At 40.6% G+C, this 26,263-nt stretch overlaps 2 protein-coding genes across 2 annotated transcripts; both read right to left on the bottom strand.

Annotated features, from left to right (window-relative positions):
* Positions 1–330: 330 nt before the first annotated feature.
* Positions 331–25,811, bottom strand: LOC118667145 (olfactory receptor 1J4-like). Its single transcript, XM_036329935.1, has 3 exons — positions 25,673–25,811; positions 12,843–13,386; positions 331–1,264 (listed from the first exon to the last, which is right to left on the bottom strand). The coding sequence occupies exons 2-3, from the start codon at positions 13,337–13,339 to the stop codon at positions 331–333; spliced, it is 1,431 nt and encodes a 476-aa protein (XP_036185828.1). The 5' UTR covers positions 13,340–13,386; positions 25,673–25,811.
* On the bottom strand, positions 22,263–23,198 carry LOC118667151 (olfactory receptor 1J4-like). Its single transcript, XM_036329942.1, is given in 1 exon segment — positions 22,263–23,198. A coding segment is annotated over 1 exon segment (936 nt).
* Positions 25,812–26,263: the final 452 nt, after the last annotated feature.

Here is a 26,263-nt window from a genome sequence, read left to right as displayed (position 1 = left end):
CCCCAGGAGGGAATCATGTCACAAAATCAGTGTGTCTTCAATAACATAGTATAAAAAATATATAAGCAAAAATGACATATCTCAAAGGACAAAGTAAAAGCAAATCCACAGGTATAATTCTGCAGTGTATTTTACATATATTTTATAAGAGATGATGGATAAATGAAAAATAATAATGAATTATTAATAATCCAAGCAGCAAATGTGACCTAGTTGACATATTGACAACAGAATGTATATTCTATTAATGTTATATGGAGATGTTGACCAAAAATAATTTTAGATCTATTTCCCTGTGCTCCTGACTGCAACAAGAGGATTTAGTGATTATCACTTTAAAGAGTTAAACCTATGCATACACATCTCTAGGGCCTGTTTTATATCTCTGTTCCTCAGGCTGTAGATGAAGGGGTTCAGCATGGGGGTAACTACTGCATACATGACTGAAGCAATTATGTCCTTGGAACCCCATGAAGAGGAGAAAAAGTAAACACCAGCAAGTGTGCCATAGTATAAAGACACCACAAAGAGATGGGAGCCACAGGTAGAAAAGGCTTTATAGAGTCTCTTAGTGGAGGGCACCCTCAGGATGATAGTTCCTATACGGATATATGAGCCCAAGACAATGCTGAATGGCAGAAAGTAAAGCATTCCTCCCTCGGTGAAGATGACCAGATTATTGAGGGAGATGTCTGAGCAGCTCAGCTTCAGGAGAGCTGTGAGCTCACAGAAGAAGTGGGTGATGGTATTGTGAGCACAGAAGGACAGTGGGACCAAGAGGAGGGTATGAAAAAGAGCATGGACACAGGCAGCCATCCAGGAGCCAGCCACCAGCAGCGTGCACAGTGCCTGACTCATGATTGTGGAATAGTGCAGAGGGTGACAGATGGCCACGTACCTGTCATATGCCATCACGGCCAAAAGGAAGTTGTCAAGACAACCAAAAACTATGAAAAAATATAACTGAGAAATGCATCCCCCATAGGGGATGGATTGTTGCTGAGCTTGCATGTTGATGAGCATCTTAGGGACAGTGACAGAGGAGAAGGAGACGTCAGTGAGAGACAAGTGGCTGAGGAAGAAGTACATGGGCGTGTGCAGGCGAGAGTCCAGCCTGATGAGCAGGATGATGAGCAGGTTGCCCAGCACCGTGGTCAGGTACATGCCCAGGAACAGGGTGAGGAACACGCCCTGCAGCCCTGGCGGGATGGGGAGCCCCAGGAGGAGGAACTGGGACACGCTGCTCTGGTTCTCAGGCCTCATGCTGCTCTTCAGTCTGCTGGGGATGAAGAAGGGTTGGGATTCTCAGGAACCTAGAAAGGAAGATCAGAACCATCACATCTCATACTGTCATTCTCTAGGAAAAACACCTTAAAATACTTTCATTAATATGCACCTGTGGGTGCATATTAATTTCCATGCACCTGTGGGTGTATACATCTTCCCTCTACCAGTATTGCAGTCTGGATCCAGGAAAACTTTGGTCCCCCATGTTGTAGTTAACAAGACCTCATCACACAGAAGCTAGAGGGGGTTCGTTATTTTATTCAACCATTACTTTTAACATCAATTCTGTGTTGGGATCTCTTCTAAGGACTGAGATGCAGCAGTGAACAAGAAAGCAAGGTCCCCACTTCTATGAGTTTACATCTTGATGAGCATGGAGGGCTCATTTCTACACCAGCCCAGAGCCTAACCCTAATATTTCACTGTGACAGAAACTGAGGATGAGCCTCTGCAAAGTGGTGTCAGTTGTTTCTGCCTGAAAGTAATGTGAGACTCCAGTGCTGAGTGGGCGTTGTTGGAATATTATCACACTCCTCCTGTGAACCTGCCCAGTGTCATTAACCCACAGATAATGTAAACCCAGGGACAGTCTAGAAATGGGTGCCATTGAAAGCCACTGGATGTCAGAATAGCTCCAAAACAGAATAGTCCACAAACTATATTTCATAATCATGCTGAGCTTTTTGGTGAACATTTGGGTACTTGGCTAGGGACCTCCCCCACCTTTTCTAATTAAATCCACTCATCAGTCTCACATTCTCAGATTTTTTTAAAAAAATACATTTTTATTGATTTCATGGATTAAGGGAGAGGGAGAAAAAGATAGAAACATCAATGATGAGAGAGAATCATTGATCGGATGCCTCCTCCACGCCTCCCCCTCAACTGGGGTTCATACGCACAAACCAGGCATGTGCCCTCACAGGGAAATAAACTGTGACCCCGTGGTTCATAGGACAATGCTCAACCACTGAGCCAACACAGCCAGGGACATTCCCAGATTTTACCTCTTCACAGCTGTACTAAGAACTTGTGTTCTTTCATCTATTTTAGCTTTTAAGAAATAGAAACATAAATGGCACAAATTCTGTAGTCTCACTCTACATTAGGGGACAGAAGGGCACATATACTAGTACACTTGTGTGTATATCTGTATCTAAATATATGTGATATATAATGTATATAAATTGATACATATGTATTATCATTTTCTCTATATTAAAAATTTCCAAGTATTAGCTACTTCTTGGGGTTCCATCTAATATATCTTTATGATCAGACCCATGCTCTTAACCATTACACATGGAAACTTCCCTTTTCTTGCTTAAGGGAGTCAAGAACAATGTATTATTTTAGAGCTGTGAGGACCAAAAGTTGTCCAAAATTCTTCGTCTTCTTCCTAGATAATTTCTTTTCTTCATATTTCTTTCCAACTGATAATAAATTCTCAAGTACATTAGCTTTATTTATACAATAAATATTTACTGAGAGGCTCTGTAAGATTCACTGAAACAAGTGCAGTTCTTTCCATTTTATAGATGTGGAAACTGAGGCAAAAATTTATGTAACTTGCCCTAGTGGATAGAGCGTTGGCCTGCAGACTGAAGGGTCCTGGGTTCGATCTGGTCAAGGGCAGGTACCTTGGTTTCATACTAAGTGAGACATGCACAACACTCACTGATGTACCATTCACCCACAAACATACTAACACACCTGACTCATGACAACCTGACTCATGACAACCTGGTAAAGACTCAACTCACCACATATACATAACTCAAACACTACACACACTCACCAAAAACACACAAGACCACACACAATTCAAAAATCTCACAAGAAACACACATCAATGACACATATGCTCACCCAGCCACACTCACTACAGCAAGCAGCACACATGCTCCTTTAATCAGAGACATACTTCCCTTCTTCTGACCATCCCTTTCCGGTGGGAGGGCAGTCAGCATGGAACAGTTAAGCCTCTTCCTGGCCCGGGCCCTAGTCAGGGCTCATGCAGGAGGCAACCAGTTGATGTTTCTCTCACACTGATATTTCTCTCTGTCTTTCCCTCTCTCTTTTACTGTCTCTAAAATCAATGGAAAAATATCCTCTGTTGAGGATTAGAAAAAATTCATGTAACTTTCCCAAGGTCTCACTGCCGTATGATGGTGATTCTTCCATATAACTTCACACATCAGGATGCCTGGAGTTTATTTTGCTTTCATGTGTAATAAAGTAAAGAAGAGGTTGTAAAATTCTGAGCAACTCAGTCACTCGGGTACATGGAAATGAAAGCAGTTTTGTTTCAAGAGGCAAGGAGAGGTTTAGAGTGTGGTTATCTCAGCTAATGGTGCCCCAGAAGGAGGACATTTAAGGAAATTCTTGAGGTTGTGAATGCAGATCACATATGGAGGTGCACACCACACACACACACACACACACACACACACACACACACACACACACCTGATTTGAGGATTCCAATCACCAATGCCCACATCCCTATTTTAAGGGAAGGATATCCTATCTGTGGTTTAACACATGAACACTCATATACATACATACAAGTAATAAGTAACATACTAAGTGAGACATGCACAACACTCACTGATGTACCATTCACCCACAAACATACTAACACACCTGACTCATGACAACCTGACTCATGACAACCTGGTAAAGACTCAACTCACCACATATACATAACTCAAACACTACACACACTCACCAAAAACACACAAGACCACAAACAATTCAAAAATCTCACAAGAAACACACATCAATGACACATATGCTCACCCAGCCACACTCACTACAGCAAGCAGCACACATGCTCCTTTAATCAGAGACATACTTCCCTTCTTCTGACCATCCCTTTCCGGTGGGAGGGCAGTCAGCATGGAACAGTTAAGCCTCTTTAGTCACAGGCATTGTCATTAAAACACCCCAATATCCCATGCATGTGGTCACACACACATGGTTACTTACACAGAGAAAACCCAACAGAACACCTTCCTGCTCTCACACACAAGTGTGTCACCCACAGACACAGCTACCTGGTGTAGCAGCCCACACTGCTGAGCAGAGGTTTGAGCCCTCTCTGACCTGACCTTGGTATCTGGTGAGGTGGGCATCTTCTTGTCCAGCAGTAGAGACAACAATCTCACTCCCGATGCTCAGCCGTGATGCCAGTGTTTATGATGACAGACATGAATCAGGAGTCCCTAATCACCTTCCTGGAGGTGATAACTTGCACTACATGTGCTAAAACAGGACTGTGGTTCCCATACATAGCACACACACACACACACACACACACACACACACAACCATTAAATAGCATGTATACAAGCATACACAATACACACACACACAGTCATGGGCACAGAGTCTCATACATGAACCCACAAGCACACAGCAGATCCATCACCAAGAGCTCCTCTCACCTGGGCTCGTCATTGGTGAGGTCAGACACCTTCTGCTCCAGACTGTTGCCTATCTCCTCAGGTTTTCTTCAGGAGACCTAACATCAGACACACAGAGGCAATATCTGGAGACTTGTCACTGCTACGGATTTTTATTTTCCTTAACCAGCTCCAGAGAAATGAGTCCAAAGATAACACTTAACTGCTAATGAGAGACTGCAACCAAGTCCCCAAGCTTGTGGCTAATTTCTGACTGCCCTTTGGGAGCGGTGTGTCCAGAAGCCACAGGGACTGGAGTCCTAGGGGACAGTGTCCCTGATGCCAGTCATATCCTGGATGGCTTTCTTCTTGGACATTGTTCCAGCTGGGACAAAGGATTTTCCCACTTTTTGTTTTGAAATTGTTTTAAAGATACAGGAAAGTTAAAAAAAATGATATTAAAAATTCCTTGAGAGGCGTTGCTCAGATTCCATAATGGTTAACATTTTACTATGTTTACCATTTGTATGTATGTATGTATGTATGTATGTATGTATGTATGTATGTATCTTTCAGGCTTTAATTCGCAGTAGATATACCACAGTGCATATTATTAGAAGGCGTATGCTATTAATTTTTCCAATGACTAGTGTTTTCATTTATCTTCATTGGCTATGGTTTTATCTGCCAGGTTATCTAGTTTTTTACAGTTACTATTTTAACCTTGTAAGTAAAAGGTATAATTTATGTAGATATTTTGGTATTTTATAAACACTAGAGGCCCGGTGCACAAAATTCATGCATGGGGGTAGGGGGGATGTCCCTCAGCCCAGCCTGTACCTGCTCCAATCTGGGACCCTTGGGGACATCCTTCTCACAATCTGGGAATGCTGGCTCCTAACCGCTTGCCTGCCTGACTGCCTGCCTGATTGCTCCTAACCACTTCTGCCTGCCAGCATGATCGCCACCTAAACACTCCCCTGCCGGCCAGATTGATGCCTAACTGCTCCCCTGCCTGCTTGATTGCCCACAACTGCCCTCCCCTGCAAGCCATCTTGTGGTGGCCATCTTGTGGTGGCCATCTTGTGGTGGCCATCTTGTGGTGGCCATCTTGTGACAACATTATGTGGTGGCCATCTTGTGATGATATCACGTGATGCCACCTCGGCTTTTATTATATAAGATAACATTTTCCTTATTAAAATTTCACCCACCCACTTTAATGATTCTTATATGACAAAATTACTGCAAATGTGGTAGTCAAATAGTAACTCTTTACAAATTCTATCATTTCTTGTATTAGTTGTATTTTATAAGAAGGAACTTGTCTTTATTCCCCACTCATTTGTGTGGTTTTCTTTTTGTTTTTGTTTTGTTAATCCTTACCAGGGGATATTTTTCCAGTGATTTGAGATAGAGTGGAATGGAAGGGAGAGAAGGAGGGAGGAAGGGAGGCAGGGAGGGAGGAAGGAAAGAGAGAGTGAGAGTGAGAGAGCGAGAGAGAGAAAGATCAATGAGAGACACATTGATGGTTGCCTCCTGAATGTGCCCCAAGCAGGGCCAGTGATCAATCTTGCAACCTTGGTACATGCCCTTGACTGGGTGTCAAACCCACCATCCTTTGGACCACCATGTGAAGCTCTAATGACTTACCAAACTGCCCAGGGCTGCATATATTATTTCTTATTGGTGTTTTGGAATTTTTAGGATATATTCCCATAAGAGAGATCACTAGGTCAAAAGGCAGTGCCTTTTCTTTAAGGAAACTCCATACTGTTTTCCACAGTGGCTGCACCAGTCTGCATTCCCATAAATAGTGAACTAGGGTTTCCTTTGTACACATCCTCATCAGTACTTGTTTGCTGATTTATCAATGGTAGCTGTTCTGGCAGGTGTAAAGTGATATCTCATTATCATTTTAATTTTCATCTCTCTGATCATTAAAGATGTTGAGCATCTTTTCATATGTCTATTGGCCATATGTCGGTCCTCTTTGGAGAAGTATCTTTTCAGGTCCTTTGCTCAATTTTTAACTTGATTGTGTTCATGATCAGTTGTAGAAGTTCTTTATATATTTGGGAAATTAACTCCTTATCAGATGTATCATTGGCAAATATGTTCTCCCATACAGTGGGTTCCCCTATCATTATGTTGATGGTTTTTTTTGCTGTGCTGCAGCTTTTTAGCTTGATTTAGTCTCATTTGTTTATTCTTTTCTTTGTTCCTTTTGTCCTAGGACAGTGGTCCGCAAACTGCAGCTCGCGACCCACATGGGGCTCTTTGGCCCCTTGAGTGTGGCTCTTCCTAAGCCTTAGGAGTACCCTAATTAAGTTAATAACAATGTACCTACCTATATAGTTTAAGTTTAAAAAATTTGGCTCTCAAAAGAAATTTCGATCATTGTACTGTTGATATTTGGCTCTGTTGACTAATGAGTTTGCCGACCACTGCCCTAGGAGATATATCAGCAAAAAATTTGCTACAAGGGATGTGTGAGGTTTTATTGTCTATGTTTTCTTCTAGGATTTTTGTTGTTTTGGACTTACATTTAAGTCTTTTATCCATTTTGAGTTTATTCTTGTGTCTGGTGTAAGTTGGTGGTCTATTTTCCTTTTTTGCATGTACCTGTCCAGTTTTCCCAACGCTATTTGTTTAAAAGACTGTCTGTACTCCATTGTATGCTCTTGCCTCCTTTGTTAAATACTAATTAGCCATAAAGATGTGGGTCATTTTTTGGACTCTGTTCTGTTCCATTGATCTATATGCCTATTCTTATATGAGTACAGGCTGTTTTGAATACTGTGGCCTTGTAGTATAATTTGATATCCAAAATTATGATACCTCCAACTTAGTTCTTCTTTCTCCAGATTGTAGAGGATATTTGGGGTCCTTTTTTTTTGGTTCCATATAAATTTTGGGAATATTTGTCTACATCTGTGGAATATATCATTGGTATTTTAATAGGAATTGTGTTGAACTTATAGATTGCTTTGGGTAATAAGGACATTTTAATGATATTAATTATTCCAATCCATAAGTATGCTTGCGCTTATTTGTACCTTTCTCAATTTCTTCCTTCATTGTCCTCTAGTTTCCCAAGTACAGGTCTCTACCTCCTTGTTTAAATTTGTTTCCAAGTACCTTATTTTTTTGTTTTGTTGCAATAGTAAATCGGATAGTTTTCTTAGATTCTCTTTCGGATACTTCTATATTGGTGTATAAAAATGCCACCAATTTCTGCGTATTATTTTTGTATTCTGCTACTTTGCTGAATTCATGTATTAGTTCTAGTAGATTTCTCGTGAAGTTTTTAGGTTTTCTATGTACAGTGTCATGTCACCTGCAAATAAAAACAATTTTGCTTCCTGCTTTCCAATATTGATGCCTTTTATTTCTTCTTTTTGTCTGAACTGGGACTTCCAGTACTATGTTGAAAAAGAGTGGTGAAAGTAGACATCCCTGTTTTATTCCTGATCTTAAAGAAAACACATATCATTTAAAAAAAAATATATATATATATATTCATATATATTTTATTGATTTTTTACAGAGAGGAAGGGAGAGGGATAGAGAGTCAGAAACATCGATGAGAGAGAAACATCGATCAGCTGCCTCCTGCACACCCCCTACTGGGGATGTGCCTGCAACCAAGGTACATGCCCTTGACCGGAATCGAACCTGGGACCCCTCGGTCTGCAGGCTGACGCTCTATCCACTGAGCCAAACCAGTCAGGGCCACATATCATTTTTGCCTATTGAGTATTTTGTTGGCTGTGCATTTTTCATGTATGGCCTTACTTATCTTGAGGTATGATCCCTTTATTGCCACTTTGCTGATAGTTTATATCATAAATGGGTGCTGGATTTTATTGAATGCTTTTTCTGCATCTATAGATATCATCATGTGATTTTTATTTTTCATTTTGTTTGGGTGATATATCACATTGTTGATTTTCAAATATTGTACCAATGTTTCTTCCCTGGAGTAAATCCCATTTTATCGTGATGTATGGTCATTGTAATGCATTGCAGCATCCAGTTGGTAAAATTTTGTGAGGATTTTAGGATCTACGTTTACCAGAGATACTGGCCTATAATTTTTTATTTTATTTTAGTGGCTTTATATAGTTTTACAATTAAGATAATGCTGGCCTCATCAGAAGAGCTGGAAGTTAATTCTTCTTTGGATGTTTGGTAAAGTTTGCCTGTGAAGCCATGCAGTTAAGAACTTTTGTTTGGAGTTTTTAAAATTATTTTTTAAATTTTATTAGTTGTTGGTGTATTCCGTTTTTTTTAATTCTTTCTGATTGAATTTTGGAAGATTGTATGTTTCTAGGAATTTGTCCATTTCAGTTAGGTTGTCCAACTTGTTGGTATTTAATTTTTCATAGTCCTTACTTATACTCCTTCGTGTTTCTGTGATGTCAGTTGTTTACTTCTCTCTCATTTCTTTTTATTTATTTGGGTTTTCTTTCTCTTTCTTTTTTTATGAGTGTGGTTAATGGTTCATCAATCTAGTTTATGTCTTCAGAGAACCAGCTTCTGGCTTCATTGATCTTCTGTGTTGATTTTTTTTTTAGTCTCTTTCTCATTTATTTTCAATCAGATATTTATTATTTCCTTCCTTCTACTAACTCATGGCTTCATTTGTTGTTCTTTTTGTTGTTGTTGTTCATTTAGGTGTAGGATTAGATTGTTTATTTGAGATTATTCTTGCTCTTGAGGTAGTCCAATAATGCTATGAACTTCTCTGTCAGGACTGCTTTCACTATATCCCATAGATTTTGGGTTTTGTGTTCTCATTTTTGTTTGTTTTCAGGGAATTTTTTATTTCTTCCTTGACCTCATTGGTAACTTATTCATTGTTTAATAACATGCTGTTTGGTTTCCATGTGTTTGAATGTTTTTGAGAATTTTTTTTCACTGTGGTTGATTTTAGTTTTATACCATTGTTATCTGAGAAGATGCTTGATATGATTGCAATCATCTTGAATTATTAAGATTTATTTTGCGTCCTCACATGTGGTGTATCTTTGAGAATGTTTCATGTGTACTGGAAAATAATGTATATTCTGCTGTTTTGGGGTAAAATGTTGTGTACATATCAATTAAGTCTATCCAATCTAGTTTGTTGTTTAAGATCACTTTTTTTTCTTCTGGATTTTTTGTCTGAAACATCTGTCCATTGATGACAGCAGGGTGTTAAGATCCCCTACTATGACTTTGTTGCTGTCAATCTCTCCCTGAAAGTCCACCAAGAATTTCTTTATATAGTTAGTTGCTCCTATATTAGATCCATATATGTTTACAAGGGTTATAACCCCTGGTTGGATCAGTCCCTTTAGTATTATGTATTGTCCTTCTTTTTCTCTTGTTATGATCTTTGTTTTGAAGTGTATTTTGTCAAATATAAGTATGGCTACCCCAGCGGGGTTTTTGTTTGTTTGTTTGTTCGTTTTGTTTCCATTTGCATGGAGTATTTTTCTCCATCACTTCACTTACAGCCTGTGTGAATCTTTTGTTCTGTGGTAGACAGCATATATATGGCTCATGTTTTCTTATTCATTCACTATCCTATGTCTTTTGTTTTTTGGTGTGTTTTTTTTTTTTTGGAGCATAAGATATGTTGACATCTTTATTTAATTTTAAATAATTCTTTATTGTTGAAAGTATTACATATGTCCCCTTTCCTTCCCCCATTGACTCCCTCTACCCCCCCCCCCGCCCCCAAAATTAAGGCCTTCACTACCCCTTTATCTGTGTACATGGTTTGTGCATATATGCATACAATGTCTTTGGTTGATTATCTCCCACCCAACCACCCTCCCCATACCCTATGTCTTTTGATTGGAGCAAATAATCCATTTACATTTAAGGTATTATTGATAGCTACTTGTTTTTTTGCCATTTTTTTCCTTTTACCTATGTTCCTCTCTACAATATGTATTTTCTTCTTCTTAAAGCAGTCCCTTTAACATTTCTTGCAGTGCTGGTTTGGTGGTAATAGATAAAGACTGGGAAGTCTTTATTTTCTTTCCCTGCGATAATGTGGTCTGAAGCTCCTGGATTGACAGAATCCCACTGATTCCAAACACCAGATGCTACACAGGCTCCTCCTCATGTCTCTGTTGCTCTGGGTTGGGATCCCTGCGTGGGGTTGAGACCTGATGCTTCTAGGGGGAGGGAGCTCCATACCTGCGATACCCCTCTGTCTTTTCAGCACAACCACACATTTATGAGGAGGCTCTCCCTTTTACCATCTTCCACCCTCTTATCACCCTCCCCCATGTGATTTCTACTGTACTGGTTATAAGTTTTCACATTAGCTATGTTTGTATGGTTTTTCAAATTGATTGCTCTGCAATTTAGTTGAAAATCTGTTTGGGGGCTGAGAGCTAGTAGGTGCAGCTTTCAGCAAATACAGATACCTTGAAATCTCTGGTGTTTTTATCTTTAATCCGTTGACTAAGGTGGTGTCTGCCAAGTTCTCTACAGAAAAGTCACAATTTTCTTCAAGTTACTATTTTAACCTTGTAATTAATAGGTATCATTTGGGTAGATATCTTGATATTATATAAGAATAACTTATTTTTAATCAAAACTTCACCCACTATAGTTGACAACCATTGGTAATTCTTATATGACAAAATTATTGAAAACGTTGAGGCCAAATGGCGATTCTTCTCGTTCTATCATACCTTCCTTGTTTATTAGTCGTATTCTCCTATAAGAAAAATCTTGCCCTTATTCCCCAGTCATTTGTTTTTTATTTATTCATTTATATCATTATGGACTCATGGGTTCTTATTCTCTGAGTGATAATCCATTACCATGGTTACTCATTTTGAAACTTTGAGTGTGTGTACTCATAGGATGTAGATCACGACTGAGAAATAAAGAATGGGGAATAACCCTGGCGGGTGTTGCTCAGGGGTTACAGCTTCAGTCTGCACACTGAGTGGTTGTGGGTTTGATTCCAGATAAAAGCCGTCTTTATTACTATACTACACTAGTGTCTACATCTGTATCTGTTTTGATATCTGTATATGTACCTATACTCGTTTGAGAAGTAGATGAGGTGGTAAGGTAGGACCCATTACTTGAAACATTTTCCTAATTATAAACAAAGTGGTATGCTCTTAAATGCATTTTTTAAAGTCTCTATATTTCTAATAGGCATGCTTTGTAGCACATACTAATTTTCATATGTAATTCCTCTTATCATGGCTGATTGCAGTCTGCCAACATGATGTCATTGATTGTGTGGTGGGATGTGCACAATTAGCTTGAAGCCAACTAAACCAGGCAGAAGGGAATTAGTTCAAAAATAAATAAATAAATAAAGTTCACCAGAGGCGGATTATGATGCTAAATAAGTGAGTCTTGTATAACATACAATAAAAAATACATAAGCAAAAAAATGACATATCACAAACAGAAAGACAAATTCACAAATTATAATTGTGCATAATGTTCTGCATAAGGTTTTGCATGTCTTATAAAAGATAATGAAAAAGTGAAAAAAATTAATTAGGAATAAAGAATTATTAACAATCCAAGTATCAAACATGACTTAGTTGACATAGTAACAAATTTGTACAAGACAACAGAAGGCATGTTCTATAAAAGGTACATGCAAATGTTAACCATAAAATAATTTTAGGAGATCTATATTACTGTGCTCCTGACAGTAAAAGGGAATTTAGTGATTGCCAGTTAAAGAACTTAACCCTATTGACACACATCTCTAAGGCCTGTTTGATATCTCTGTTCCTCAGGCTGTAGATGAAGGGGTTCAGCATGGGGGTAACTACTGTATACATGACTGAAGCAATTATGTCTTTGGAACCCCATGATGAGGAGAAAAAGTAAACACCTGCAGCTGTCCCATAGTATAAAAACACCACAGAGAGATGGGAGCCACAGGTAGAAAAGGCTTTATAGAGTCTCTTAGTGGAGGGCACCCTCAGGATGATGGTCCCTATACGGATATAGGAGCCCAAAATAACACCAAAAGGCAGGAAGAAAATCATTCCTGCCTCGGTGAATAGGACCAGCTCATTGAGGGAAATGTCTGAGCAGCTCAGTTTCAGGAGCGCAAGGAGGTCACAAAAGTAGTGGGTGATGATATTATTGGCACCGAAGGAGAGTCGGACCAATAGGAGAGTGTGCAGCAAATCATGGAGACAGGAGAGAATCCAGGAGCCAGCCACCAGCAGCACACACAGCCCCTCCCTCATGATGGTGGTGTAGTGCAGGGGATGACAGATGGCCACATACCTGTCATATGCCATCACAGCCAGAAGGAAATTGTCAAGACCAATAAAAAGTATGAAGAAATACAACTGAGAAATGCATCCCACATAGGAGATGGATTGTTGCTGAGTCTGCATGTTCATGAGCATCTTAGGGACAGTGACAGAGGAGAGAGAAATGTCAGAGAAGGCCAAGTGGCTGAGGAAGAAGTACATGGGCGTGTGCAGGCGAGAGTCCAGCCTGATGAGCAGGATGATGAGCAGGTTGCCCAGCACCGTGGTCAGGTACATGCCCAGGAACAGGGTGAAGAACACGCCCTGCTGCCCTGGCGGGATGGGGAGCCCCAGGAGGAGGAACTGGGACACGCTGCTCTGGTTCTCAGGCCTCATGCTGCTCTTCTGTCTGCTGGGGATGAAGGTGTGGGAATCTCAAGAACCTAGAAAGGACAACCAGAACCATTACATCTCATACTGTCATTATTGGGAAAACCATTCATTTTTAAATACTTTTATATTTATTTCTCACACCTGTGGATGTATGCATCTTCCCTCTTTGCCAGTTTGGCTCCAGGAAAACATTGAACCCCAAAGTGGTACACAAGACCTCATCACACAGTAGCAAGAAGGGTTTCTTTGTTTTATTCAACCATTACTTTTAACATCAAATCTGTGTTGGGACCTCTTCTAAGGAGTGAGATAATTTTTGCACCAGGCCAGAGCCAAACCCTAATAATTCACTGTGGCAGAAACAGAAGATGAGCCCCGGAAACTGGTATCAGTTGTTAGTGTCTTAAAATAATGTGAGACTCCTGGGCTGAGTTGGGCTTCTTGGAGCATTTTCTCACTCCTCCTGTGAATCTGCCGGGTCTCACTCACCCACAGCTGTAAACTCAGGGACGCTCTCAAATGGGTGGCCATTTAAAACCACTTGCTACCAGAACAGCTCCAAAAGCAAAATACTGCACAAACTATCTTTCATAATATGGTTGAACATTCAGTACAACATTTGCATATTGGCTTAAGGACCTACCTACATTTCCTTATTAAATCCAGACGTCAAGCTTACATTCCCAGATTTTAAAACCTTGTCACAGCTGCACTAAGAATTTGTGTTCTCTCACATTTTTCACTTTTTAAGAAATAGAAACATAAATGATACACCTTCTCCAGGCACACAGCGATGCAGTAGGGAATAGAAGGACACGTGTGTATGTCTGTATGTATAATGTATGTAATGTATAATGTATAAAACTTGATATATGCATTATCATTTTTATATAATAAAAATCACCAAGTATTAGCTACTTCACAGGGTTCCATCTAGTCTTTCTGTGTGATCAGAACCCATGCTCTTAACCATTACACACAGAAACTTCCTTTTTCTTGCTCAGGGGAGCCAAGCACATTAGAGCTGTGAGGACCCAAAGTTCTCCAAAATTCTGAAACCTCTTACATGACAATTCATTTCTTTATATTTATATACCTTCCAACTGACAATAATTCTCAAATATATTAACTGTATTTTGCACAATAATTGTTTACTGAGAGCTTCTGTAAGATTCAGAGTAGAAGTGTGATTCTTTTCATTTTATAGGTGGGGAAACTAAGACCAAAATTTAAGTAACTTTCCCAAGGTCTCCCCACCATTTTATGTTGATTCTGCCCAATAACTTCACACAGCATGACGCCTGGAGGTTATTTTCCTGGGATATTTAATAAATGTAAAGAAGAGGAAAGAAAAATAAAAAAAAATGACCCATAAAAACCCATAGCAAAACTTAAAAAAAGAAAAGAAAATGTAAAGAAGAAGTTGCAAAATCTGAGGGACTCTCACACTCTGGTACATGGAAATGAGAGCAGATTTGTTTCAAAAAACCGGGAGTTGCTTAGAGTGTTGCTATCTCAGTTAATGGTACCCCAGAGGGAGGACAGGTAAGGACATACTTGAGTTCTGACACCCATAAACACACACACACACACACACACACTGCTGTGTTGAGGATTCCAGTCACCTGTGACCACGTTCTGGTTCTCAGGGAAGAATCGTCATTATGTGGTTCAGCTCAAAAATACTTGTTTATATGCATACAAAGCCTAAGTGATATACTAAGTGAGACATACGCAACACACAATGATGGACCACTCACACACAAAAGTACTAACACACCTGACGCATGACTTATCTGGTGAACACTCAACTCACCACATATACATAACTCAAGTTCTGTACACACATCACCAAAAGCACACAAGACCAGAAACAATTAGAAAATTTTATAGGAGCCCAGCCTATGTGACTCACTTGTTGAGCATCAACCTATCAACCAGGAGGTCACAGTTCCATTCTGATCAGGGCACATGCCTGGTCTATGCACTCAATCTTCTCAGGGGTGTGCAGGAGGCAGCTGATCAATGATTCTTTCTCATCATTGATGTTTCTATGTCTCTCTCCCTCTTCCTTCCTCTCTGAAATCAATAAAAAGATATTTTTGTAAAAATTGTCTTAAGAAACAAACACCAAAACATATACGCTCACCCAGCCATACACTCACTACAAGTAACACATACCCTCCTATTACTGAGAGGCAGGCTTCCACACTTCTGACCATTCCCTTCCAAGGGATGGGAGCCTACTTGGTGCAGGTAAGCCTATTCAGTCACAGGCAGTCATTAAACCAGCAACAACATCCAATCACCTGGTCACATACACACAGAGAAAATCAAACAACATCCCTTCCAGCTCTCACACATGAGTGTGCCACCCACAGCAAAGCTCCCATGTGCACCAGCACACGCTGCCGAGAAGAGGTGTGAGTGCTCTCTGACCTGACCTTGGTACCTGGTGAGGTTGGGCATCTCCTTGTCCAGAAGCAGAGACAACAATCTCACTCCTGGTGCTCAGCTGTGATGCCAGTGTTTATGATGACAAGCATGAATCAGTTGTCCCTCACTACACGCCAAGCAATGATAACTTGTTCTACATGCATTAAAACAGGGCTTTGAATTAGGTACATAGTACACATACACACACACACACACACACACACACACACACACACACACTTAACATTCAACTATTAAATACCACATACATAAATATACACAATACATGCAGACACACACGCAGAATCATGGACACAGATTCTCATACATGAACCCACTAGCACACAGGCAGATCCATCGACAAGGGCATATTTCCAACTCCTCTCACCTGGGCTCATCATTGGTGAGTTCAGACACCTTCTGCTCTAGACTATTGTCCATTCCTCAGGTTTTCTTCCAAAGGCCTACTTTCCAAACTCAAAGAAGAAATATCTGGGGCCTTGGCACTTCTACAGACTTTCCTTGTCCTTAACCAGCTCTAGAGAAATGAGTCCAATGATAACACTTAATTATTAATGAGAGACTGCAACTACGTCTAAGTCCACAGGTTTCTGGCTAATTTCTGACTGTCCTTTGGGGAGCTGTGTGTCCAAGAGCCAGAGGGACTGGAGTCCTAGGGGACAGTGTCCCTGATTCCAGTCATGCCCTGACACCTTTCTTCTTGGGCATCATTCCAGCTGAGAAAAAGGATTTTTCAACTTAGTATTTTTTTAAATTAATATTTTAAATGATTTTAAACATAGAGAAATATTGTAAAATGCCATATAGGGTTGGAAAACAGTAGGTTTCCAGTTCTGAGTATGCAAAACATATTATTCACATATTATTATTCACACATTATTATTTATTATTATTGTATTAGTAGAGGCCCAGTGCACAAAATTCATGCACAAGGGGTGTATGTGTATTTCCCTTAGCCCAGCTTGCACCCTCTCCAATCTGAGATATCCCTCTCACAATCCAGGACTTCTGGCTCCCAACTGCTCACCTGCCTGACTGCCTGATTGCCCCTAACCACTTCTGCCTACCAGCCTGATCACCCCCTAACCACTCCCCTGCCAGCCTGATTGATGTCTAACTGCTCCCCTGCTGTCCCGATTACCCCTACCTGCCCTCCTCTGCTGGCCCGGTCACTCCTAACAGCCCTCCCCTGCAGGCCTGATCGCCCACAACTGCCCTCCCTCGCAGGCCTGGTACCCCCCACCCCAACTTCCCTCCCCTGCCAGCCATCTTGTGGCAGCCATTTTGTGTCCACATGGGGGCGACCATCTTTGACCACATGAGGGTGGCCATGTTGTGTGTTGGATTGATGGTCAATTTGCATATTACCTCTTTATTATATAGGATTTTTCATGGTAGCATACACAAAGAGAAAACCAAACAACACATTTTTCAGCTCTCTAAACATACTTTTGCCCTAACCTATAATTGGCTAATGTAGTGTCTGCCAGGTTATCTATTGGAAAGTTACTATTTTTTTAAGTTACTATTCTAAACTTGTAATTAATAGGTATCATTTAGGTAGATATTTTGATATTATAAAAACCTATCATTTCCTTTACTAAAATTTCAACTCACTATATTTGAAATCCATTGGTGATTCTTATATGAGAAAATTATTGCAAATGCTGTTGCCAAATTGTGCTATTTATAATTCCATTATTTTAGATTTATTACTTGTATTCTCTTATTAGAAGAAAATTACTCTTTCCCCCTCTCATTAGTTTTTTATTTATTCGTTTATGTCATTATGGACTCATAGATTCTTATTCTCTGAGTTATAATCTTTTACATTATTATTGGTTTTGAAGCTTTAGTTGTGCTTATTGCCTACTAGGATTCTAAATGATCTCAGACAAGCTTACTGGGAAATATATGTAAAAGAAACACAAGAAACAGAAACTGGAAACAAAGAAGCTAAAGGAATGATTGCCCAGAGCAAGTGTGTCACGAGTGGGACAGGAAGAATGGGAGATAGAAACAGCATAGATATTGATATATGACCTGTAACTTGCAATCTATTTATACATTTTAAAGCCCATGATTTCTAACTGATATCTCCAATTCTAGTTTGACACCATAGAGTTCTTTCCAGCCTCTCCTTATCCATGTACATAGCTCCCTAGAGAGAGAGGGACCCCCTTCTCCTCAATGTTTACTTATTTGCTGAGTCTCTGGATACATGATGAGTTTTTTTAAATCTTGACTCACACCACTGTCAATGACACACTAAGTACAGCTTAAAACTTTGTTGTAAGGTTTGTTTTTTTATTGTGAGAGTATATAGTCATAATTCTGAGTTCAATAATTACTTAGGGTACTTATTTTATTTTCTTCTTTGGTGTAATTACAGTGTATAATAGGATTACAATTAGGTTCACTTATATTGTTTTATTCTATTTTGCTTTATTCACCACCTCTTCTATTTATTTTTAGTGGAAAAAGACAACATAGTCAAAAGGACACAAATAATTCTAACCCCTCCCCTCTGACAGCTGTCAGTCTACTCTAGATTGCAATGTTATTTATTGACATCCTATCTAATAATAGACAAACATGGTAATTAATCGTACCTCCGACACGCTTCCCATTGGCTAATCAGGGCTATATGCAAATTAACTGCCAACAAAGATGGCAGCCGGCAGCCAGGAAGCTGAAGCGAACAGGAGGCCTGGTTGCCCCAGCGATGGAGGAAGCCAAGGTTCCCCGCCTGCCGCTGCCAGCCTCTGAACTGCACTCTAAGAAATAATGTTGCAATTATAGAAGCTAAACAAATGCAGAAACCTGCTTTCAGCCAGCTGGGCCTCAGAGCTGGAGCTGCAACAGTGTTTCAATTATAGAAGCCAAACAAACCCAGATATCTGCTTTCAGCAGCTGAGGTCTCGGAGCTGGAGCCGAGCCTCAGAGCTAAAGCCAGCTCTCAGTTCCAGTGACAGCCATAGAAGATAAATAAATCCCAGAAGAAAAAAAGAAGAAAAAAAGGAGAGGTTGGGAGCTTCAGTCACCCGCCAGCCTGAAAACGGCCCTCAGCCCCTCACTCAGACCGGCCAGGCACCCAAGCGGGACCCCCCACCTGGATCCGGGACACCCTTCAGGGCAAACCAGCCGGCCCCCACCCGTGCACCAGGCCTCTATCCTATATAGTAAAAGGGTAATATGCAAACTGACCCTAACAGCAGAAATACTGGGAATTACTGGTCACTATGACGCACACTGACCACCAGGGGGCAGACGCTCAATGCAGGAGCTGCCTTCTGGTGGTCAGGGCGCTCTCACATGGGAGGAGCTCTGCTCAGCCACAAGCCAGGCTGATGGCTGCCAGTACAGCGGTGGTGGTGGGAGCCTCTCTTGCCTCCTCAGCAGCGCTAAGGATGTCCGACTGCAGTTTAGGCCTGCTCCCTGCTGGCAAGTGGACATCCCCCGAGGGCTGCCTGGCTGCTAGAGGGATGTTTGATTGCCATCTTAGGCCCAATCTCCCGGGGAGCGGGCCTAAGCCAGCAGGTGGTCATCCCCTGAGGCGTCCCAGACTGAAAGAGTGCACAGGTCGGGCTGAGGGACCCCCCCTTCCCCCGAGTGCACAAATGTTTGTGCACCGGGCCTCTAGTCATACTAATAAAAGGCCAAGAGGTGTCACGAGCAAAACGACCAAACAACTGGTCACCATGAGGTGCATGGAGCACCTCTGGGGCCCAGCGCCCCGCGGGGTGCCTCATCGTGCAGCTGGAAACAGGAGGCGGGAGGTGGGGCACCTTCTCGCAGTGGTAGGAGGCGGGAGGCAGGGCGTCCCCTTACCGCTGCAGGAGGTGGGAGGTGGGGCACCTCCTTGCGTGATTTCAATTGCTTGCTGGGCCTCTAGTTGTTTAATAAAACCATACAGATGTCAAGTGTACAGCTAAATAAAACAATGCCTGCATACTGCATTGTGCACTTACCACCCAAACTCATATCTCTTTCCCTGTCCTTTGATCCTCCCTTTGTTCACTTCCACCTCCTCCCAAAAACCCCTTTTCCTCTGGCACTCACCATACATCTTTTCATGTCTAGATGTGATATATATTTTTTCTTGCTTTATTCCTTCACCATTTTTTCGCCCAGCCCTCCTTAACACCTCCCCTCTGACAGCTGTCAGTTTACTCTATGTATCTATGCTTCTGTTTCAATTTTTTTTCATTATTTTGACAATTAGATTACACATATAAGTGAGATTCTATGGTATTTGTCTTTCTCTGACTAGCATTTTTCGTTTAGCATAATAATTTCCAGGTCCATCCATGCTGTCTCAAAAGCAAGTTTTTCCTTTTTTTTTTGGCCAAGTAGTATTCCACTGTATAAATGTCCCTTAGGTTTTTTTCATTCCTAATCTACTGGTGGGCACGTGGGCTGTTTCCAGATGTTAACTACTTCCTGTGTTTCATTATGTTTAAATGGACATATATATGAATATTTTACTTCCCTTCATTTTTACATGACATGTAGCATGGTATAAATGCTCTTTTACACATTGCTTTTTATTTATTTATTTTAAAATATATTTCTTTATTGATTTCAGAGAGGAAGGGAGAAGGAGAGAGAGATAGAAACATCAATGATGAGAATCATTGATTGGCTGCTTCCTGCACACCCCTACTGGAGATTGAGCCCGCAACCCAAGCATATGCCCTTGGCCGGAAGCAAACCTGGGACCCTTCAGTCCACAGGCTGACACTCTTTCCACTGAGCCAAGCCAGCTAGGGCACATTGCTTTTTAAAATTTAACAATATATCCTATTTATCCATATTGATTCATAAATATCCCTGTTCTTATATTTTTCCCAGTAGCAAAATACTAAATTTCATTGATACTCCATAGAGTTTTCTTTACTGGTCCTAGTATGAGATATTGGTGTTGAGTGTCCTAAATGCCACCCAATTGTATACCTCCAATGGCTAACATGATACATTTTGTCTTGTATATTAAACTATAATTAAAAATTAAAGAGTAAGTAAGAGGTAATCTCTATATATAGCATATAAAAGAATTACAATAACAACAAAAACATAATAATAAATGATTAATATGTAAATAAGGAGGAATGGAATAAAAATATATATTTGATTAATCAAAAGGGAGGAAGATAAGAGACAATAACTGTAAAGCAGGTATATCAAATAAAATCAGTAATATGCAAAATATAAATTTAGATATATTATGATTATATTAGACTAGAGGCCCAGTGCACAAAATTCTTGCACGAGGGGGCTGGTCCCTCAGCATAGCCTGCGCCCTCTCGCAGTCCAGGACCCATTGGGGGATGACAGCCGTTGGCTTAGGCCCGATCCCTTTGCTTCACTCGCCAGCCGTGAGTCTGGCTTCTGGCTGAGCAGCACTTGCCATGTGGGAGTGCACTGAACACCTGGGGGCAGCTTCTGCATTGAGTGTCAGGCCCCTGGTGGCCAGTGCCCATCATTGCAACTAGTCATTCAGCCGGTTGTTCCACTCTTTGGCTTTTGCATATTAGGGTTTTATTATATAGGATATCAATAGATAAAATTCTACACAAATATAATAATCATTGCCTTACATAAAAAGAGCAAATCCAACTTTACACGGTTAGTGATGGACACCTCACAGATATAAAGATGTAGCAAACTTTAAAGTGTTAGAAATAATACCATGTAAACACTAACCATGAGTAAGGGGCATCTTTACTACCAATGCTATATTAGTATTTATATCTCTATCTGTATTTTTATCTGTACCTGTATATGTGTGTGTGTATATATATATATATGGATAGATATACATATACATATACATATACATATATATATATGGATAGATAGATATAGATATAGATAGATAGATAGATAGATTTAGTTATAATATATATGTACTAATATCAGAAGTAGAGGAGGTGTTAAGGTAGGACCCATTGCTAGATGTGTGCTATTAACTTCATTTTAAAAATGCATTTATAAAGTCTTGCTTTGTAGCACATGCTAATTTTCATGGTAGAATTATTCTCATGACTGACTAAAGTCTACCAACATCATATTATTGAATGTGAGTTGGAAAAGATGTGCACAATCAGCTTGAAGCCAATGGGAGATAACACACAATAATCAGTTTTTTTAAAAAAGTTCATCAGGAATGGATCATGATGGTAAATCAGTGAGGCTTCAATAACATAGTCTAAAAATAAAAACTCACAATTATAATTGTGTAACATATTTTGCAAAAAATTTTGCATAGGTCTTATAAGAGATTATGAACAAGGGAATAAAGAATTATTAACAACCCAAGTAGCAAATTTGACCAAGTTGGATATTAACAGCACTTGTACAAAACAAGAGAATGCATATTCTAAGATTATATGAAGATGTCGACCGTACAATAATTATAGAAGATCTGTCTCACTGGGCTCCTGACTGCAACAAGAGGATTTAGTGATTACCAGTTAAAGAACTTAACCCTATTGACACACATCTCTAAGGCCTGTTTGATATCTCTGTTCCTCAGGCTGTAGATGAAGGGGTTCAGCATGGGGGTAACTACTGTATACATGACTGAAGCAATTATGTCTTTAGAACCCCATGATGAGGAGGAAAAATAAACACTTGCAGCTGTCCCATAGTATAAAAACACCACAGAGAGATGGGAGCCACAGGTAGAAAAGGCTTTATAGAGTCTCTTAGTGGAGGGCACCCTCAGGATGATGGTCCCTATACGGATATAAGAGCTCAAAGTTATACCAAAAGGCAGGAAGAAAATCATTCCTCCCTCAGTCAAGATGACCAGCTCATTGAGGGAGATGTCTGAGCAGCTCAGCTTCAGGAGAGCAGCCAAATCACACAAGAAGTGGGAGATGATATTATTGGCACCAAAGGACAGTCGGACCAATAAGAGAGTGTGCAACAAATCATGGAGACAGGAGAGAATCCAGGAGCCAACCACCAGCAGCACACACAGCCCCTCCCTCATAATGGTGGTGTAGTGTAGAGGCTAACAGATGGCCACGTACCTGTCATATGCCATCACAGCCAGGAGATAATTGTCAAGACCAACAAAAAGTATGTAAAAATACAACTGAGAAATGCACCCCATATAGGAGATGGATTGTTGCAGAGTCTGCATGTTCATGAGCATCTTTGGGACAATAACAGAGGAAAGAGAAATGTCAGAGAAGGCCAAGTGGCTGAGGAAGAAGTACATGGGCGTGTGAAGGCGTGAATCCAGCCTGATGAGCAGGATGATGAGCAGGTTGCCCAGCACCGTGGTCACATACACGCCCAGGAACAGGGTGAAGAACACGCCCTGCTGCCCTGGCGGGATGGGGAGCCCCAGGAGGAGGAACTGGGACACGCTGCTTTGGTTCTCAGGCCTCATGTTGCTCTTCTTTCTGCTGGGGATGAGGAAGGGTTGGGAATCTCACGAACCTAAGAAGGGTAACCAGAATCAGCACAGCTCATGATGTCATTCTCTGGGAAAACCATTCATTTTTAAATACTTTCGTATTTATTTCTCACACCTGTGGATGTATGCATCTTTCCTCTCTCCTAGTCTGGCTCCAGGAAAACACTGAACCCCAAAGTGGTCAACAAGACCTCGTCACACAGTAGCAAGAAGGAGTTCTTTGTTTTATTCAACCATTACATTTAACATCAAGTCTGTGTTGAGACCTCTTCTAAGGACTGAGATAATTTCTGTACCAGGCCAGAGCCAAATCCTAAAAATTCACTGTGGAAAAAAACAGAAGATGAGCCCCAGAAACTCGTATCAGTTGTTAGTGCCTTAAAATAACGTGAGACTACAGGACTGAGTTGGGCTTCTTGGAGCATTTTCACACTCCTCCTGTGAATCTGCTGGGGTCTTTGACCCACAGCTGTAAACTCAGGGAGACTCTCAAATGTGTGGCCATTTAAAACCACTTGCTACCAGAACAGCTCCAAAAGCAAAATAGTGCCCAAACTATCTTTCATAATATGGTTGAACATTTAGTACAACATTTGCATATTGGCCTAAGGACCTACCTACATTTCCTAATTAAATCCACACGTCAAACTTACATTCCCAGATTTTAATACCTTACCACAGCTACACTAATAATTTGTGTTCTCTCACATTTTTCACTTTTTAAGAAATAGAAACATAAATGATACACATTCTCCAGGCACACTGCAATGCAGTAGGGAATAGAAGAACACACACACGTGTGTATTTCTGTATGTATAATGTATGTAATATGTAATGTATAAAACTTGATATATGTATTATCATTTTTGACATAATAAAAATCACTGAGTATTAGCTACTTCATGGGGTTCTATCTAGTGTACATTTGTGATCAGAATCCACATGCTCTTAACTATTACACAGGGAAACATCCTCTTTCTTACTTAGAGGAGGCCAGCTGTGAGGACTCAAAGTTGTCCAAAATTCTGAACCATCTTACTAGATAATTTCATTCATATATATATATATATATATATCTTCCAATTGACAATAAAGTCTCAAATATATTAACTGTATTTTGCACAGTGACTGTTTACTGAGAGCCTCTGTAAGTTTCCCAATAGAAATGTAATTCTTTTTATTTATAGATGGGGAAACTAAGAACAAAATTTAAGTAACTTTCCCAAGGTCTCACCACTATTCGATGGTGAATCAGCCCAATAACCTCACACAGCCTGCGGGTTATTTTCCTGGGATGTTTAATAAAACTAAAGAGGTGGAAAGGGAAATTTTAAAAAATGACCAAAAAACCTAGAGAAAAGCATTTAAAAAAGAAAAGAAAATGTAAAGAAGAAGTTGCAAAATCTGAGGGGCTCTCACACTCGGGTACATGGAAAGGAGAGCAGATTTGTTTCAAGAAACTGGGAATTGATTAGCATGTGGTTTTTCTCAGCTAATGGTGCCAGAGGGGGGACAGGTAAGGACATACTTGAGTTCTGACACCCATAAACACACACACACACACACACACACACACACACACACACACACACACTGCTGAGCTGAGGATTCCAGTCACCTGTGACCACATTGCCATCATCAGGGAAGAATAGTCAATATGTGGTTCAGCTCAAAAACACTTGTCTACATAAATAGAAATCATAAGTAACACACTAAGTGAGACATGCACAACACACAATGATGTACCACTCACCCACAAAAATACTAACACACCTGACTTATGGACTTAGCTGGTAACACCCAACTCACCACATATACATAACTCAAGTGCTGTACGCACATCACCAAAAGCACACAAGACCACTATTAGAACATCTTACATGAGCCTAGCTTGTGTTTCTCAGTGGATGAGTGTCAACCTATAAACTAGGAGGTGATGGTTCAATTCTGATCAGGGTACATGCCTGGTCTGTGGGTTCAATCCCTAGTGGGGTGTGTGTAGGAGGCAGCTGATCAAAGATTCTGTCTCATCAAACATAGAGAAATATGTTTCTATGTCTCTCTCCCTTCTTCTCTGAAATCAATAAAAAATATTTTTATAAAAAGACACAAGAAACACATACTACAGCACATATGCACACCCAGCCACGCACACACTGTAAGTAGCACACACCCTCCTATTACTGAGAGGTAGGCCTCCACGTTTCTGACCATTTCCTTCCAGGGACGGGTGTCTACTTGGTGCAGTTAAGCCTGTTCAGTCACAGGCAGTCATTAACCAGCAACAACACCCAATCACCTGGCCACATACACATGGTCACATACACAAGAGAAAATCAAACAACACCCCTTCCAGCTCTCACACACGAGTGCGTCACCCACAGCACAGCTCCCATGTGCACCAGTACATGCTGCTAAGCAGAGGCGTGAGCCCTCTCTGACCTGACCTTGGTTCCTGGTGCGGTCGGGCATCTTCTTGTCCAGCAGCAGAGACAATAGTCTCACTCCCGATGCTCAGCTGTGATGCCAGTGTTTATGATGACAGGCATGAATCAGAATCCCTCACCACACACCAAGAAGTGATCATTTGTTCTACATGCATAAAAACAGGACTTTGAGTCAGATACATAGCTCACACAGACATACACACTTACACATGCAGCTATTAAATATCAGTTACACAAGCATATAAAATACATGCAGACACACACACAAATTCATGGACTCAGAGCCTCAGACATGAACCCACTAGCAAACAGGCAGATCCATCACCAAGTGCAGATTTCCAGCTCCTCTCACCTGGGCTCCTCATTGGTGAGTTCAGACACCTTCTGCTCCAGACTGTTGCCTATCTCCTCAGGTTTTCTACAGGAGACCTAATATGTAGACACACAGAAGAAATATCTGGAGACTTGACACTTCTACACACTTTCCTTTCCCTTAACCAGCTCCAGAGAAATGAGTCCAATGATAACACTTAATTATTAATGAGAGACTGCAACAAAGTCCAAGTCCACAAGTTTCTGGCTAATTTCTGA

Source organism: Myotis myotis, unplaced genomic scaffold, assembly GCF_014108235.1.
Source record: "Myotis myotis isolate mMyoMyo1 unplaced genomic scaffold, mMyoMyo1.p scaffold_m19_p_12, whole genome shotgun sequence".
NCBI classification, from domain to species: Eukaryota; Metazoa; Chordata; class Mammalia; order Chiroptera; family Vespertilionidae; genus Myotis; species Myotis myotis.
Note: the sequence above shows the minus strand (reverse complement) of the source record. Positions and strands in the feature narration are given on the sequence as shown.

Bases quoted from the DNA above. Each gene is read 5' to 3' on its own strand.
- LOC118667145 (XM_036329935.1), bottom strand. From the start codon at position 13,339: ATGAGGCCTGAGAACCAGAGCAGCGTGTCCCAGTTCCTCCTCCTGGGG. The intron at 1,265-12,842 runs CTCCTTCGGTGC...ACTGAAGAGCAG, and splicing joins ACTCTCCTATTGGTCCGACT to CATGAGGCCTGAGAACCAGA.